Genomic DNA, 19,403 nt, shown 5'->3' with positions numbered 1-19,403 from the left:
CTAAAGGAGCCACAGCCCAAACACTTAGTGCTGATGTAGGCACGTTTGCTTGAATCAACTACTAAAAAACGTGAAATCTAGGAATTTATAAATTGTATAACTAAGAGACTGATGGAGCCGTCTCTGGTGCAAGAACAAGATTGAAAGAGCTTCCTTCTCCAAGTAGAACACAGCCACACCAGTAATTCTCTCTCACACAGGTCCTCATGCAAGGTTTTATGACTGCCGTCAGAATAAACATACAAAGGACAAGAATTAAGAGGTACTTGTATTGAGGTGCAGGAATACCATATGTTCAGTATCCCCGTGCTCAAATCTGCAGATTACAGTTGCCCCCAGAATGGGGAATAACACGCAGACGTGGGAATGTTGGGTACGGATCTTCATATTTTCCCTCATTCCAACAGGCCCAAATCTGCACATAAAAAAAAGACCTGATGGTAGCAGGTGGTAAACCGGTATGAGCTATTTTAGGGCCATTGTAGGAAGGGTGAAGTGGGGGGGGGGGGGAAGAGTAGAGCTGGTGATTGGAGTGGGAGGTGAGGGGACAGCGTTTACTGCTGTCTTCAAGCTGCCTTCGGCTGATGTGTGTGTGTGTGGGGGGGGGGGGGTTGCCTGCAGCCTGTGCATCTCCACTCTACAGTCCAGAGTTTGTGGACCCAGTAATGCCAGGCCTGGGGACATTGAGAATAAAAAAACAGCTGACAGTGGTATCCCTCGAGGATACTTCTCCAGATCACTTGTAATGTGTGGGGGGGGTGGAAGAGTTAGAAGGAACAACACAGACAAGACAACGGGGGAGATAAATAAATAGAGGGAGTTGAGAGAATGAAAGTGAGTGAGAGAGAGAACATGAAAGTATACTGGTATTACTGAGTCTGGCGGTATCCACCTCCACTAATATGACTCGTTTCAGGACACTCTTGGCATCTCCTAACTTGTTTCTTCTTCCTCTCCACATGCCGGGTCTCTCTGATGTATGGTGGCCTAGCTTTGGCAAAGTAGTGCTAATTGTAAATGAGGATAGGCCATTCATCTAGACAGCTACCCAATAAGCAGATAGGGGCTGTAAATAGCCCTTAACGTTTTTTGTTCATTTTATGATCAGTTTCATTCATGATTATACTAAACACGGCAGAAATAAACATGAAAAATCTCACCCGGATCATGTTCCAAAGCTGATTTCAGAACTTTTTCTGCCTTAAGATACTGCTTGAGCTGAATGAGGAGTTCAGCGAGATCGTAGGAAAGGAAATCCTGTCCACTGATCTTCTCGGCTGCTTCATAGTAGTTTATTGCCTAAAAAACACTACAATGAGTCACCACCTGGTATGCAGATAATGGAGCCTACAAGATCATGCAGACTTTTTTCATTGTCTATGAAAGTCACACATTTACCCCTAGGAAAGCTGGTAAATTGAGCCATGGGTCTCAGAGTTCCTAACTAAGCAAGGAATGGAATTAAAAAGCGAATTACATTGTATTTTATGGATTTTGGGTCAGGCCATACATTTTTCACAGACATGGCACGCATGCTCAGGCAAGTTAAATAGTGTAACTGACCGCCACACTTGCCCATGCTGGAGCCAGAGTCACATGACATGAAAGTTGGGGACTTTTGCTTTCCTTTTCAATTCAAAGTTATGGTTAACAAAAGCAATATTTAACATGGACATTTCTTTATTACCTGTGAATGGTTCAACCGTTAGACATTGATTTTTACACACATTTTAGCTTTTCCATTTTCACACACAACAGCGTTTTAACCCAAACTACTCAATCTAAACCTCCAGTGTCTAGGTATAATTCTGTTTGAGATGTGTCAAAAGTGCTTAACTATCTGGAAGGTTTGGGGAACAATTCTGGTCTAGAATTAAAGATTGACTCAAAAGTTGACTATTTTGTTATTATGTTTTCTCTCATTTAGTAGAGTTTCAGCTGTTAGAGCATTAGATGTTTGGGGAAGAATTTTTAATCCAGAGGGGGGTTTGTTTTTATTTTAGCAAAAGAACAAAGTCAAATTCAGAAACTACATTATATCCATATTTTGATGAACATGAAGATTTGTGTGTGGTGCATTGTATGCTAGAGTATGAAAAGAGGATTTCTGGACTTCGTTCCCTTTCTGACCACCAGTTGTTAATATCTTTTATGCACCCATATAAGGCAGTATCACCTCCTACTCTTGCTCGTTGGGTGAAAGAGATAATGAGGAATGTAGGGGTGGGTGCAAGTTTGTTTGGTGTACAGTCTGAGGAGTGCTTCTGCTTCAAAAGCTTTTATTCTGGGGGGTGCTTTGCAAGACATTTTGAGGTGTGCGGATTGGTCTAATGATGCAATTATTCTGAAATTTTATTTTAAACCGGTTGTGAATGCAGCTTCTTGTTTAGCAGAGAAGCTTTAAACTTGAAATAATGGGGCGTGGCCAAGATGGCGGATGGGAGAGATGCACTTTCGGCTCTCCCCACTCCCTGCCGCTAGGCCCCATTGCCAAAATCACCTCTAGCAATTGATTTGCCTCCCCAGCCACGACATGGCGCTCCCAGAAGATACTGGGGGTGCCTGGACAACCATAACAGCCCACCAGACCCTGGAGGAAATATTGCGGAGACCAGACACGGTCTACCTGCGGCGGTGCATACCCCTTCTCCTGATTGTCACCACGGTGCCAGTTATTTGGTACCGCATTACAGCAAGCTGAGTTGCCCTCCCATGCTGGTCCGCCCTTCCATAAGGAGGTCCACTGCTGCTGGGCCCCGCCCTCTGGCTCTGTGACCTCTCACTGTTGATCCAACCCAAGGGGTGATCTCCGACTGCAGGGTGAAGCCTTTCTCTACCTACCACCATGGCCTCGGAAAAAGGCAAGAGGGGCAGGAACGTCAGGGACATGCTCGTTAAAAAGCTGTTGAGGGCCAAGGTGGGCGATGCAGTGGTAAGGGGCGCATGGAAGAGCTCACAGACTCTACGCACACCGAGGTGGCCATCACCCGCCCCTACCTAGAGACGCTGTTTGCCTCTCTACGAGAATACCTTCTGCCTATAAAAACTGAACTGGCAGGAGAATTTAGACCTGCATCCACGATTTCTCACTGAAGGAGCAAATTCTGCAACATGCCAGAGAGGCGCACCCCATCTAGTTCCAAGGTCAGTCTCCGGTTCTGTACCAAGATCTGGCGGAGTCCATATACAAAAGATCAGGGCCTTCCGACCCTTCACCTTGTGCCTCCGGGAGAAGGGGGTGCTCTACTTATGGGGCATCCCTTTAGGATTGTCTTTCGCCTGGTGGGAAAACTGCACCAGATCCAATCCTTCGACGAGGCTTGCCGTCTCCTTGATATGAAGGACCTACTGCCTGTGCGCTCCCGGGGGGGCGGGGGCGGCAAAGCCCTGGGAGCGCGGAGCCCTCGGTCCACAGTGGCAGTCTGTCTTCCCTGGCTGGGCTTCGATCGGATCCAGAGATCAGTGCTAGAGAGGGACAAGCTGTCTTTGTTACACTTGCCGGAGATCCAGCTAGGACAACGACATGATGCAAGACACCTACACATCACCTCATTCTCATTGCTTTTTCCCTATTTTGCATCAGTAGGGGGCTGGGTGGGGAGCGGGGAATAGGGCTACTACTAACCCCCTTTCTATTTAACACCCTAAGGAGATCTACACCCTGGACAGCGACTCTTGCTCTAAGGACATATTGTTAATGTTTTATTGGGCCACTTCGCTTCTTTGTTTGGGGTTTATTTTGTGACCTATTTGATGCAGATGGCCCCCTTCCCTTTGAGGCCTTACGCATGAACTTTGCGCTCCCAGTATCACTACATGCGGATTCGCTATTGGGTAATGCACCGCTCTGTTCACACAGGAGCCAAGCGGCAACGTACTGCCTTAGAGCGGTGGCTCCTGGCCAAGACGTCTAACAAACGCATGGTCTCAGAACTGTACCGACTAATAGGCTCTGACTACAGAGACTCCTAAGCTTAAGAGCCAGCTTCAATGGGAGACAGATAGGTAGGGATCTAACGTTAAAAGGTGGGATGACATTAACTACCGGGCAGGTCACATGGCCCACAATATGGTTAGCATCTAAACCGCCACCAAAATCATTATCTATTGGTACTACATACTCCACCGATTACACAGCTATAACCCATCCAAATCACCAGAGTGCTGGCGCCAGTGCGGGCAAACCGCCACGTTGCTGCACATTCTATGGGATTGCCAGAAAATACAGTAATACTGGGAGCCGGTACTCGCAGATATAGATACACTTTGACACGGAACTCCAGATTTCCAGCATGCATTGTATTAGGACTCCCCAACACTCTCACTTCCCCCTTAGGTTGAAGCAAGGCAGACAGATTGGCCTGGCCCTGGGTGCGGCCTTAAAGAATATCCTATCCCACTGGGGCTCAGAGCTGCTACCCACAAACTTAGGATGGCTGCACCGGTTACGGCATACACTAGGGATGGAACAAATCTCGCTCTCCTTGTCCAACCAAAGTGCTTCCTTCTCTGAAATATGAAGGCCATTACTAACCTTGCTGACATCGGAATTTAGGGAACTTGTCCAAAATATCTACAGCTCTTGAGACTGGCTGAGGCCCGGGGCCCCTCGTAGCCTCCACATAGAGAGTACGAATTGGGACAACTGAGGGCATAATCTACGTTAAGATCTTCCCCCTCCCTTTTCCTTCCTTTAATTGTTCCCTTCTTTTGTAGTCACCAAGGATGGAGAAGGGGGTGTTGATTGTGGACAACCTACAGCATACACGGCCCTGACAGTAGGGCCTTACTTGTCGATATATCATTGCTTGTTGTCCTTTTTTTCTGTTGATGACAAATCAATAGAGAGATTTAAACCATAAAATTGCAATAATGTTAGCCTCCGGTGTTGCCATAAAATGTATATTTTCCCCAGTTTTGATGGTCAGAAAATCTGGATATTAAAGACTGAGACTAATGCTATCCCTCCCTTGTACCCAACCCAGTTTTGATGTTTGTTGGTTTTTTTTTTATCTCGAAGCTTGTGCGCAACAGTAAAGGAAGATGGAAGGAAACCTTGAGAAACGGATAAAGTCTTTTCGTACAATAGGAGTTGTTATTTGGACTTTCGTGAGAAATAAATCTAGTACATTTTATAAGTGATGTTTTTATGTTATGTTGGCAGTTCACTAAAAAAAGGAAGAGGGATGTGGATTCTGGCCTTTAGTTGGGTTTGGAATTTTGATAGAGTAATGTATTCTTTAAAGGGCTGCTGTGAGTGGTGCAATTAAAGGAGATTGAAATAATATTAGCCTCCGTGTCTTTAATTAAAAAAAAAAGACTTTCTAACCATCAAAGCTGGGGAAAATCTTAATTTCCCCTATATGATGTACATGTGTTGTATTTCTAATTATGTTACTTTTGTACAAGAAATTTTAAATATCAAAAATAGGTTTTATTATGTTTAAAAGAAAGAATTAAAGGCACATATTTTATTTTAAATTTCATTGGTATATGGTTTTGTTAGTTAGGTATGTGTGAGCAGTGCGAGTATTGAGATAAGGGTACTCAGTGGAATTTAATGTTTTCTGAATGCTGTAGCTTCATATACATTACAAAGAACCCAGAAACAGCTGCAGCCACTGGTAACACAAACCTTAAAATACAACTTGAGTCAACATCCTGTGCACAATCACCTGAAATAGTGCCTAACCGCTAAATGTTGAGACCGATTCATAAAACTATTTGTGCACTTTAGAAAAACTTGGGGGTGCATTAGCGGCACTTATTTAGATGTATTTCATCATATTGGGGAGCGTGAAGTAGATCTTAAGGCCTAAGTTTGTTGGTCAGAGAAAAAAGGGTTTGTCAAAAAACGACAATGTGATACACAAGTGGATACAAGATAATAAATTCTGAGGTGCAGAAAAACATGCAGCGATGGTGGCATATAGGTTACTTATGATCAGAACGTGATGGAAAACTATGCATTCACGCCTGGCAAGTGGGGTTAGGGAAAAACAACATGCGGCACTGGATTTGAATACACTGTATTAAAATATTTAAATACAATGTCATCGCACTAGAATTGGGATAGCTTGATAAGGGAGGTCTTTGTTCATTGAGGATAAAAGAGAATAAGATAGTGGTTTCAGGTTAGGGTCATGGTCAAGAACATTTAACTGAAAATATCGCGTGGCTATGCTGCAAAGGGGCATGTAAATGCTATGAAGATATACTGTTTTATACGCTAATAACATCAGAGACTGTATGACTAACTGAATCTAGTTAGGCTTTGTTATTGAAAATATTAATTTTTTTTAAACAAAAAATTTATAATCAAGCTTTAGATGTTTGAGCTTATGTTTATAAACTCTGATGCAAGGGGATGTCTCATGTAAATGGCTGAAGGTTTCTGAGCATAAAAAAGCAAATGGCTGAGGAAGGCGGACACTAAAGTTCCATAAAGTATAAAATTCAATGTTTGCCATGAATGGAGCATCCACAAATTACAACAAACCTAAAAATTGATAGTTTTCCTTGATGATCAATTTCAATTGATTTTATTTTTCATTATCAAGCGTTGCATGGTTGGTACACAATGAAAAATTATTGCAATCTATGGTTCCGTTACAGGCTCTGAGTGTTGCCTGCTTTTAGACAAACTTAAAAAACTATACATCTTTGAGGCCAAAACAGTCTGGGGAACTTAAAATCCCTAGACACAAAAAGCCACAAGACCCTGTCGCTAATTTTTCTTTTCCTCCACTTTTTATTTCATGTTTTCTGAGTTCAATGATAAGTTTGGAAAAATCTTGCCCAATCTAAAAGAAAAAATTACCCCAAGTTGAATCCAACATGAGTGGATAAATGTTTTCCCTCTTACACAGTATTAGAAAGCTGGGATAACGTCATTCAGCACAGCAACATTATTATTGATGCGGATTTTAGGGTGCAAAAAAAAAGATGGATTTAGGTCCAGATCTCTGTACTGGGGTGAATGTTTGACATCGTGCAGCATTCTGTCCATCAATTGTTCTATTTCCATTTGCCACCCAGAGTAGGACAGGTATGCACAGACGTGGGTCCCGTGCTTTCCATCCCACTGGAGTCAAGCTAGCCTGGCTGATGAGGAGTGATACCCTGAAACCGGTCCCAGGATGCTTATTTCCAGTCCAGGGTGGACCTGGCCTGGCAGTTCGGGCTGGACTGTTCCCATGGGGAACAGGGTCAAGACTGATTTGCATATAGCTGGGTCTGAACTGGAATGGCATGAGGAGCAAAAGACGATGGGTTTTGGCCCAGATCTTAGTACTGGGGTGAATGTTTGACATTGTGCAGCATTCTGTCCATCAGTTGTTCATTTTGTTTTTAAGGGAAAAACATACTTTTTGCACAACAGTCTTTTGGCATTTTTCCTCCGATCAGGTTAAATCTTTACAAATCACAACATGTGTGGGGAAAAATACATGTATTTAGCTTGGGAATCCTTCATTTAAAAAACTGTTATGAAGGCATAAATTGAAACTGTCCCACCAAGAGGGGGGGGGGGCACCCTTAGCGCTTAAAGGGTTAATAAACATCAGAGGGAAGCATATGAGTCGCACCCACTTCACAGTTTACACATAACACAGCTGCTGATGGGTGTCTATTGTTTTCAAATTGTATAAATGTATTGCTTCAATTGTTCCTCAGAGGTAAGGTGGCTGGACATTGCATAATACAATGCTCTATTCTCATCCAAATGTGTCTGAATAACAGCAATAATTGTGTGTGATCCTAAAATAAAAATATGGCTGCCGTGTCCCTAAAATGTATGATAAAAGAAAACACTTCTGCTATAGGCCAGTCAGTAAACACCTGGAACACATCTCAACAACATGCAGATGAAGCCCCTGAATGTCAACCCCATATATTGCCATCATCAATTGTGAAATGGTTTCTGTTCCAGACCTTCTTGTACTGATGAGTCTTGACTAGGGCTTGCCCGATTCTGCTGGCCAGCGCTGCATCGGTTGGATTCCTCCTATGGGCTTGGTCATACACCTCCAAAGCTTTCTCTGGCTAAGAAAGAAAGAGAAGAAAGACCTATCAGCAACGGACATTTTTCGAGCTCAGCAAGCATTATTCGCTTCTCTCTTAATGGGATAGCATTGATGTTATCAGTTTTTAGAGTTCCATCAAAAACATATACATACCTCTTGAATTTTCATATATGCATCTCCCAACAGAAGGCTGGTCTGAGGGCCGGCCAAATGCTCGCAAAGCTCTCTGCAAAAACAACCAAATGGAAGGTTAGAATACGTTTCAATAAAAAGCATTATTGCTTCTACAGATTCATTATGAAAAGCAACCAAGACCATTAGAGAAGGAGATCTCAGAAGAGGAGGTGGGAAAAGCGATCGGCCATTTAAAGTAAGGGAAAGCGGCGGGTCCAGATGGCCTACCCGGAGAATTATATCGCGTGATAAGTCCCGTTATTACCCCAATATTGTCAAGTCTCTTTAATGCCATTCTTTTAAGAGGGGAGAACTCCCCTGAATCATGGAAGGACGCCACGATTGTTCTCATTCCAAAGCCAGGGAAAAAGCTATCAGAATGTGGGTTGTATAGGCCGATTTCTCTTCTAAACAACGAATACAAAATGTTCACATCTATTTTGGCACTAAGATTGGGGGAGGTAATCGGATCTATAATTCACCAAGATCAAAGGGGTTTTATAAGGGGACGCCAGTTGGCTGATCATACTCGTGAGTTGGTTGGGGCAATTGACATTGCAACAACCTTTTCTCTTCCATTCGCCACCCTGACCCTAGACGCCACAAAAGCCTTTGATAGGGTCAATTGGCCCTATCTGGTGGAGGTTATGAGAAGATTTGGGCTGGGGGAGGTTTTTTGTCGGGTAGTCGAGATATTGTAGAGGGCTCCTACAGCTAGATTATTAGTCAATGGCACTTTAACAGACCCGATAAAAATTACCAGAGGCACTAGACAGGGCTGCCCGTTATCCCTGCTCTTATATACCTTTATATAGAGCCGTTTGCCCATATTCTGAGAAAGGAAGTGGATATTCCTTCATTTGTATATGGTGAATGGGAGAAGCGAATAGCGTTTTATGCGGACGATATTTTGGTGTATACTTCAGATCCGCAGAGAGCTTTTCCGACGGTAATTAAAAAGGCAGGAGAATTTGGGCAAATCTCCGGTTATGACATTAATGCCAATAAAACAGAGATTAAGTGTTGGAACGTTCCACATCCACAGTTCACAGTTGTATCATCAATGAGATACCTGGGAATACGTATCACTCATGATTTAGGTAGCTTGGCACAGTTTAATTTAGATCGGGTAGCAACGGATAGTAGGAAACTTTTGAGATCTTGGACATTCTTACCACTCTCGATTTTTGGGAGAGTAAACTTAGTCAAAATGTCTATTCTCCCAAAATTCACTTTTATTTTTAACTCAATCCCCCTGTCCTTCGATCGGAGAAAAGTGGAAAAAAGTCAGCGAGAAATAAATTAGTTTATCTGGAATTTTAAATCAGTAAGGCTGACTTGGAAGAAGTTGAGAAGGAGGAGGGAAAAGGGAGGTCTGGCTTTGCCAGACCTGTTATATTACGCATGGGCATTTCAGCTAACTTATTCGAGGATGCTTCTAAAAATTTCCGTAACATCTTTGGGGAGTATGTTCAGGGCTATGCTAGGGGGAATGGACATCCCATTGGATGGTTTTTTATTTAAGTTTGGAGACATGAAATATTGCAAAAAAGTCAGACTAAAGACCTTGCAATCTGCCTTAATAAATTGGGTTCAGATAAGAAAAAATGTCAGGTTACACTATTATTCTAATTTTGCGCCGGTTTGGGACTCTACCGGCCTTCCACCCTGTATGCAGGACAGCCTTGCAACCCCGTTAAGGGACGCTGGGATTTTAAGATGGGGAGAGATACTGGTGGATGGAAGGGTACAAGACTGGGAGGTTCTGAGGGACAGGGTGGGCACGGCTTTCTCTAGATTTAAGTATATACAGTTGGATGGCTGGGCACGGGCGGAAAATAGGAAAGGTCCTCAAGTGGGGAGTTACAGCCAGTTTGAACAACAACTGGTAGAAAAGCAAGAAGGGGGCAAAGAAGTGGCAATCTGGTATTGGGGTATGGTAGAGGAGAGGGATGGAGACTTTGTCTTGCCAGAAGAGCTATGGGGGAAGGAGTTGATCCCCCAGTGTGAGGACTTATGGATAAGATAATTTTCTTTTCTTTATAAAATTGTGAAACCAGTCTGGCTAAGACGTAATAACTTGTTTACCCTCCACCGGGCCTACCTTTCAACCCTGAGGCTCTCCAAGTTTCTCCCTGGGAAGAAATGCAACAAGTGTAATTTGGTGGCAGCCTCAGACATACATATGTTTATGGAATGCCCGGCCATCAGGCTGTTTTGGGAGGAAGTAATGGCCACTTTGGCCTCAATTTTAAGCTTATCATTGGAAATTACTCTTCCGCTAATAATTTTTGGTCTGGAAGAAAATATATCTGGACAGGCAAAGTCTTTCCTTTTTTACTCTATCATCCTGGCAAGACGAAAAATATGTAAATTTTGGGTGGATGCCAAAGCCCCATCTCACGCAGCGTGGCTGATATCAATGTATGGAAACCGCTAAGACTGATCTGGCTAGATCATGCTCCAAACAAAAGGTGTCCTTTTGGCAATTGCTAATAAACTGGAGAGAGGATACCGTGTTTTTTTTTTGGTTTTTTTTTCCCCGGGTCCGATGAATATGTCAACTAGGCTCCAGTAGATCCTGGGAAGTGGCCTCCCCCGTACGTTTTTTTCTCCTGGGTCGACTAACATGGATTGGTGCTTCTCCGTTCCTTGCCCAAAGAGGTAGTCTCCCGCCTAACATACATATTCTGCCCGGAAAAAGATATGGAGGATAGATCGACACAACATTTTATGGCAGATAATTGGTGCTTGGCTTCTCTTCGGCGAGTGGAGGTAATGGCAAATGAGGACAAAAAAAAAAAAAAGAAAATACAAAAAAAAAAAAAAAAAAAAAAAAAAAGAAAAGCAACCAAGACCAGTAACTAAAATGAATTTCATTTCAAAAAGGTTAAATCAATAATGGTAGGCCTACTTAAAGAGCTAAATATTTTCATACTAAGTATATCTGGCGCACGTTCAAAGTTGTGGCATCATTTCATCCTCTGACTCACTTCCAGAAATGACTGGAAAACATAGAACTTAAAAATAAATAACTGTATACATTTTTTCAGTAGGGCCTGTCAGATCGACATGAAGCTTTTGAAAATAGCCCGAAGTAGAGTTACCGCTCCCAAAACAAGGGGGAAAATGACGTACTTGTAAATCGGGATAGTTGGAGCTTTCATCACAGGGGCTGAATGTCACTGGCACTATCACAGGATTTCACCTAAAGTGTCAGTCAGGAGAGTGAGGAATTCAGGACATTCTATGTCTAGCAAGAACCCGGGATGGTAGGATTGAGGACAACAGTAGCACTGATAATTTTTCTTTTTCAAATAATGAATAATATGCCAACAACATGCAATAGAATATTTTTATTATGTCAAAAAAGGAGAGGTGGGGGACCAGGAGCTTGATAATGGTCCAGTGCCTATGCTCCGAAAAATCGATGAGGTACTCACAAAAGGAGGCACTGTTCCCTAGTGAACCTGGTCAAAGAGCGACCAGGATCCACATACGAATAAGAGGGATAGGGGAGTTAGGTCAGGGATTAGGTACTCAGGATGGCGGGGGAGACACAATATTGTCTCTTGTTGCCCTCACACACCTCGAAGGATGTCATGCTTCATCATCGGGTGTTTGCTCCTCGTCGGGCCGGCGGTGCAATGCCCTACGGGTCCCCCGAAGGGTCTCTTTGGCGGAGATCTTTTAGAGAACTGCCGATGGGTGCATGCGGGTATGTGGAAGGGGAGTACCAGAGTAATCAGTGCAAGGTAGTGTGTGCAAAGTGAGTTAAAAATACCTAAGGGTTACCGAAAACAAGAGGGTGGTTTAATAAAAAGGTACCCTTGGTACATTAAAAGACCCGTAGGTTGATAGTTATCTGTCGAAACGTTATGTGTCTGGATAACTTACAGAATGGTTGACATGTTTCACGCCTTGGGTGGTCAAAGTGATCCTTGGCGTTTCATCAGGACCAGGGGTGATAGTGAAGTGAAGTAAGTGCACAGACTAAGTATAGCGAGTAGGGTGGTATTAACCCTCTCGCTGGTAAAATAAGGGGGGTTATATCTCCTGCACAAGTTGTGTGTGGGAAAGGAGTAAGTTATGCCCCCTTTGAAACTGACCTAGAACACAGAAAAACAAGGAAAGAGGAAATGGGGAGAAAAAACATGAGTTAAGAAACGTACATGCTCTTACGGAAGGCACATGAGGAGCGTCACTGTCTCCATATCTAGAACATGTTGCCGAAAAAACAGACAATAAGAACACTATGGAGGCATAAGAAGGCTCGATTCTGGTATCGCAAGTTAGCGTGGATAGCGTACCGCGTCGGCTGCGTGTGGATGTGTGGAGGGAGGTGGGGGCCCTGAAACCCAAGCCGGGAAGGCTTGGTAACAAAAGCAACCCAGACCCGCTCCATGTTACCCCATTGCAGACACGACACAGGACTGCTATCACGTTTGTGTTTGCGTTAAACTCCAGACACCAGATGAGAGAATGCACACAGAAGAGCCAACCGAGGCATAGGAAGTGCGCGCTTACCTAGCAGAGGAGTGAGGGTTACTCCATGAGTCTAGCGGCGTAGGGTGCCCACACCTTCTAGGGCTGTAGGCGAGTGGTCCCGGGTTCCAAATAGACAGAGCCCGAGGAGGGGAGAGAGCAAGGTATATGTGCGGGAAAGCATTAGTCGTTGCGTGAACACAAAAACATTCGCATTGTCGAGACTTACTTCGGGCGGTGTGGCGGGTAGTAGTCCTGGAGAATACTCACGGGTTGCTCAGGTGACGGAACTGGAAACCTGCCCGATCCAGACGCCTGCTCGTAGGTAGGCTGAGAGATCAAACTAGTTGTATTTAAAGGGGCAAAACCCATGGGAGTGGGGAGGTGCCTGTTTCCGGTGAAGCGCGAGGTGCTGCGTCCCTAGGAGAATAGTCGCCCATGCGTCTAGTGTGACACGAGACCGTGCTTACTCGCGCATGCGTAGGAGGTAGCATGCTGGGCCTGTGCATGTGTGAGGAAAAAGTGTTCTACGAGGATCACGTAGAGACTAGGCGGTCTCAAAAGCATCTTGTGAATACTGTGCTCATCCTTCATAAATACATGCAATGCGTAGATATCTGAAGGAGGTTAGGCATGGTGTATAATTAGAGGTAGTGAAGCTCTCGGTGTTGTGGCTATAAGCATGTAACGCAGGAGTATGACCTGCCTAACTCAACTATAGAGTGAGGCTGGTTGTGGTGGTACAAGGAGAAAGGGTAACACGGCCACCTCTGATCTGCTCAAGACGGGATCTCAAGTGGTGTATAGGTGTGAAAATTACACAGATTCATTCTTCCTAGAGTGGAGTGTTGCCACCCGGTAAGGATAGACACAAAAAGGCGAACCCTATACAGGGTGGATGTTCCCACGGTCCGCCCTACAGTTCTGACCAAGGGATGTCGTCGTTCAGGCCATGTGTATCAGTATGTAGGCGATGGACCCAGCGTTGTTCTTGTCTGAAGAGGGAATCGCTGGTCCAGTTGGGGTTTGCTTCCAGAATGGTCCATTGGATGGTTTCACAGGGGTGGCTCTTCTCCAGGAAGTGATTGGTCAATTTTGTGGCTGAGCGTGCTCGTCTGATCGTACTCTTATGCTCGCTGATCCTTTTCTTGATTGCTCTGGTTGTCATCCCCACATAGTACAGGGTACAGGGGCATGAAATAAGATATACGCAATTCGTGGTGTTACAGTTAGTATGCTTGCCTTGTTCCCAGTTAATATTGCCCAATTGTAGTACTTTGGTATGTTGGGTAGAGGCACACGCACCACATGTGCCGCATGGATAGTGGCCTCTGACAGCTGGAAGGTTCCAGAGGGTGTTTTCTCTTGTTACCTGTGTGGGTCGTGGTCTTGTATTGACAAGTTGGTCCCTCAGGTTCTCAGTCCTTCTTAAGGCAAACCTGGGCGTTGGAATATTCAGGGTATCGCTGTTCAGAATTCGCCAATTGCGATTGATGATTTTTTTAAGTTGATTAGAAAGCGGGGTAAAGGTTGTTACACACGTAATCAGATTATTAGTTTTTGGCTCCCTTGTTTCCAGGAGGCCTTCACGGGTGTTATTCCTAGCCCGTTTCTTAGCCTGCTTGATCACCTGTTGAGGGTAGTGTCTCTCTGTCAGATTATCTGCCAAGTTATTGGCTTGCAGTTCAAAGTCCTGTATTTTGCTGCAGTTGCATCTGATTCTTAAGAACTGCCCGTAAGGTAGATTTTCCCTCAGGGCTTTGGGGTGATGGCTCTTGAAGCTAAGGAGGCTGTTGCAATCAGTGCTTTTCTTGTAAGTGCTGGTGTGTAGTACTCCATTCTCGAGGTAAATGGATAGGTCCAGGAAGGCGATCCTCTCCTTGCTGGTCGTCATCATGAAGCGAAGATGAGGGTCTTGATTGTTAAGCCATTCGAAAAAATCCCTCGTCAAGGTTACGGGACCCCTCCACAGGATCAGGATGTCATCGATGTAGCGTTTCCAGGTTACAAGATGTTGATGGAAGGGGTTAGTATCCGCAAAGATGTGAGTAGCTTCAAAGTGGGACATGTACAAGCCTGCCAGGCTCGGCGCAAAGGTGCTGCCCATACTGGTACCTTGTACCTGGTGGTATATGGTGGTTTTGTACATGAAAACGTTATTTGCGAGTGCCAATGCGATAAGTGCTGAGATGAAGGTTGCCGGAGTTTGTGTGGGGAGCTCAGACTCTTGTAGGAGGTTGCTAATCACCTCCATGGTAGCACCTTGTGGTATGTTGGTATACAGTGCTTCTACATCGAGTGTGAGAAGTAAGTCGATGTCCTCGGTGTTCTCCTCGTTGATGGTCTGGATGAGGTTGAGGACATCATGGGTATCCTTGAGGTATGCAGGTGTGATTTGGACCAAAGGACGTAGAAAGAAATCACAGAATTGGCTGAGGGGCTCCAGCAAAGAGCCGATCCCTGAGAGGATGGGGCAACCTGGACAGGGGGAGACCCCTTTGTGGATCTTAGGAAGGAGGTAGAAATAGGGCATCTCAGGTGTCAGATTCACCAAGAATGGCGCTTCTTTGGGTGTGATCCATCCTTCTGTGGATGCCTCATTGACCAAAATGCGAATCTGTCCCAGTAACGTCACGGTAGGGTCGGTCTCCAAGATTTCATAGTACTCCGTGTTGCTCAATTGGCGACAGCATTCCTGATCGTAGTCCTGTGCATTGAGGTTTACCGTAGCACCCCCTTTGTCCGCTGGTTTGATTACAATGGTGTCGTCATTTTTGAGGGATGTCACCGCGTTTCGTAGTTTCTTCGAAAGGTTGTTAAAAGAACTGGGAGATTTCAGAAGATTGACTTCCTTCAGAACTGCCTTTTCAAAGGTAAGGACCTCATGCGGGACTATCCCAGTAGTGGGGGTAAATCTCGAGGGGGGTAAATCTCGAGGGGGGTCTCAGCCCCGTGTCGTCCTGTGTTGGTGTTTCAGTATCCTTGAAAAACGCCCTCAGTCTCACTTTGCGAAAAAGTTGATGAAGTTCTTCATTGATCCTGAAGTTGTCCTCTTTAGGGGTAGGGACAAAACCCAGTTCTAGTTCAAGAGCTGCAGTCTCGTCAGGGTTGAGCGGTCTAGAAGATAAGTTGACGATCAATTTTTTTGGTGTGCCATGCTCCTGGTTGTTCTCTGCTGGTTTGCCCGGTCTTGCCATTGGACTTGTTTGTTCCCTCTTCTTCTTCCTCTGCCTCTGCCCCTGCCTCTGTTCTGAAAAGGAGGTGGAGGGGTTTGGAAGAAGGGTTGCTGATACCCCGGTTGGGGTAGACTGTAGGGGGGGTACCACATCGGCACTGGTTGTGGAAACGGTTGGGCTTGGAACCCGTAGAATGGTGGCATCCCAGGCGGTGGTAACAGACCTTGTTGGTTGGAGCGGCGGCCCAAGCTCTGATTACTTGAGTTGCTGCCGGAGGATCGGCCCGATTGGTTGGATGTAGATGAACCATCATCGGAGATTGTGTCATTTTCCGTGGGTTGGAAATCTTCTTTAGTGTACGGGTAGATTTTTTCCCTGTCAAATCTTTTGAGATCCTTTTGTAATTTGGTTATCTTCTGGTTAAGGAGATAGTCTCAATGGTCGTAGATTTCAGAATTAATTTCTGCCAAGCGGGTCTTGTATGCCGATAGACTAATGCCTGTTATTAGGCCATTCTCTGCTATATTGATTTTGATAATAAGAACCTCAGACAGGCGTTTCGCGGTGCTGATGATCAAGACGATCCAGTCGCGAGTGCATTTCCATGCTATTTGGCTCCATTCCCGCCTGAAGATAAGATCTTCCAAAAAAATTCTCGGTGCCGCACGTACCAACAGTCCATTGGGTGCTGTGTTGGCTCTAAGGTATTCGGTCATGACAGATCCATGGAGGGCAATTTTGACTTGTAACTTTTAAAGAGATGTTAGTGAGTTCCAGTCTCCCTGTGCACTCGTACAGGCTGTGTTACCATCACCATCAAGTAGTGACGGGGTTCTGAGGATCTTTGCCACTATATCCTCGCCAAAACTAAGGCCTAGATTGTCCCCCATAGTGGATAGTGACATGTCTTAGGGAAGAGGGGGAGTGTAAATGTGAAAGGCAAAAGGAAAAAAGGAAAAAGGTGAAAAGAGAAAAAGGGAAGAGAGGGTCCCTTGGCTGAGCCGCCGTGCTTACTACTGTGTCAAAAAAGGAGAGGGGGGGACCAGGAGCTTGATAATGGTCCAGTGCCTATGCTCCGAAAAATCGATGAGGTACTCACAAAAGGAGGCACTGTTCCCTAGTGAACCTGGTCAAAGAGCTACCAGGATCCACATACTAATAAGAGGGATAGGGGAGTTAGGTCAGGGATTAGGTACTCAGGATGGCGGGGGAGACACAATATTGTCTCTTGTTGCCCTCACATACCCCGAAGGATGTCATGCTTCATCATCGGGCGTTTGCTCCTCGTCGGGCCAGCGGTGCAATGCCCTACGGGTCCCCCGAAGGGTCTCTTTGGCGGAGATCTTTTAGAGTCCTCACACACATCCTTCGGGGTGTGTGAGGGAAACAAGAGACAATATTGTGTCTCCCGCGCCATCCTGAGTACCTAATCCCTGACCTAACTCCCCTATCCCTCTTATTCGTATGTGGATCCTGGTCGCTCTTTGACCAGGTTCACTAGGGAACAGTGCCTCCTTTTGTGAGTACCTCATCGATTTTTCAGAGCATAGGCACTGGACCATTATCAAGCTCCTGGTCCCCCCCCTCTCCTTTTTTGACATAGTAGTAAGCACGACGGCTCAGCCGAGGGACCCTCTCTTCCCTTTTTCTCTTTCCACCTTTCCTTTTTTCCTTTTGCCTTTCACATTTACCCTCCCCTAAGACATGTCACTATCCACTATGGAGGACAACCTAGGCCTTAGTTTTGGCGAGGATATAGTGGCAGAGATCCTCAGAACCCCGTCACTACTTGATGGTGATGGTAACACAGCCTGTACGAGTGCACAGGGAGACTGGAACTCACTAACATCTCTTAAAAAGTTACAAGTCAAAATTGCCCTCCATGGATCTGTCATGACCTAATACCTTAGAGCCAACACAGCACCCAATGGACTGCTGGTACGTACGGCACCAAGAATTTTTTGGGAAGATCTTATCTTCAGGCGGGAATGGAGCCAAATAGCATGGAAACGCACTCGCGACTGGATCGTCTTGATCATCAGCACCGCGAAACGCCTGTCTGAGGTTCTTATTATCAAAATCAATATAGCAGAGAATGGCCTAATAACAGGCATTAGTCTATCGGCATACAAGACCCGCTTGGCAGAAATTAATTCTGAAATCTACGACCATTGAGACTATCTCCTTAACCAGAAGATAACCAAATTACAAAAGGATCTCAAAAGATTTGACAGGGAAAAAATCTACCCGTACACTAAAGAAGATTTCCAACCCACGGAAAATGACACAATCTCCGATGATGGTTCATCTACATCCAACCAATCGGGCCGATCCTCCGGCAGCAACTCAAGTAATCAGAGCTTGGGCCGCCGCTCCAACCAACAAGGTCTGTTACCACCGCCTGGGATGCCACCATTCTACGGGTTCCAAGCCCAACCGTTTCCACAACCAGGGCCGATGTGGTACCCCCCCTACAGTCTACCCCAACCGGGGTATCAGCAACCCTTCTTCCAAACCCCTCCACCTCCTTTTCAGAACAGAGGCAGGGGCAGAGGCAGAGGTAGAGGTAGAAGAAGAAGGAACAAACAAGTCCAATGGCAAGACCGGGCAAACCAGCAGAGAACAACCAGGAGCATGGCACACCAAAAAAATTGATCGTCAACTTATCTTCTAGACCGCTCAACCCTGACGAGACTGCAGCTCTGGAACTAGGACTGGGTTTCGTCCCTACCCCTAAAGAGGACAACTTCAGAATCAATGAAGAACTTCATCAACTTTTTCGCAAAGTGAGACTGAGGGCTTTTTTCAAGGATACTGAAACACCAACACAGGACGACACGGGGCTGAGACCCCCCTCGAGATTTACCCCCACTACTGGGATGGTCCCGCATGAGGTCCTTACCTTTGAAAAGGCAGTCCTGAAGGAAGTCAATCTTCTGAAATCTCCCAGTCCTTTTAACAACTTTTCGAAGAAACTACGAAACGCGGTGACATCCCTCAAAAATGACGACACCATTGTAATCAAACCAGCGGACAAAGGGGGTGCTACGGTAATCCTCAGTGCACAGGACTACGATCAGGAATGCTGTCGAAAATTGAGCAACACGGAGTACTATGAAATCTTGGAGACCGACCCTACCGTGACGTTACTGGGACAGATTCGCATTTTGGTCAATGAGGCATCCACGGAAGGATGGATCACACCCAAAGAAGTGGCATTCTTGGTGAATCTGACACCTAAGATGCCCTATTTCTACCTCCTTCCTAAGATCCACAAAGGGGTTTCCCCCTGTCCAGGTCGCCCCATCGTCTCAGGGATCGGCTCTTTGCTGGAGCCCCTCAGCCAATTCTGTGATTTCTTTCTACGTTATTTGGTCCAAGCCACACCTGCATACCTCAAGGATACCCGTGATGTCCTCAACCTCATCCAGACCATCAACGAGGAGAACACCGAGGACATCGACTTACTTCTCACACTCGATGTAGAAGCACTGTATACCAACATACCACAAGGTGCTACCATCGAGGTGATTAGCAACCTCCT

The 19,403-nt window shown here is 45.4% G+C and overlaps 1 protein-coding gene across 1 annotated transcript in view; it reads right to left on the bottom strand.

The window, feature by feature from the left end:
• LOC146789728 (tetratricopeptide repeat protein 21B-like) overlaps positions 1–19,403 on the bottom strand; it is a 330,277-nt gene that overhangs the window by 218,615 nt on the left and 92,259 nt on the right. The window contains exons 9-11 of the mRNA XM_085631188.1: positions 8,178–8,250; positions 7,933–8,043; positions 1,161–1,299 (exon numbers count right to left, since the gene is read on the bottom strand). Of these exons, the coding sequence (XP_085487314.1) occupies positions 1,161–1,299; positions 7,933–8,043; positions 8,178–8,250 (323 nt within the window). The remainder of the gene's footprint in view (positions 1–1,160; positions 1,300–7,932; positions 8,044–8,177; positions 8,251–19,403) is intronic.

This window comes from Triturus cristatus, chromosome 10 (assembly GCF_964204655.1).
Source record: "Triturus cristatus chromosome 10, aTriCri1.1, whole genome shotgun sequence".
Classification (NCBI taxonomy): domain Eukaryota; kingdom Metazoa; phylum Chordata; class Amphibia; order Caudata; family Salamandridae; genus Triturus; species Triturus cristatus.
The sequence above is the reverse complement of the archived record's forward strand: the minus strand, read 5'-3'. Positions and strand labels throughout refer to the sequence as shown.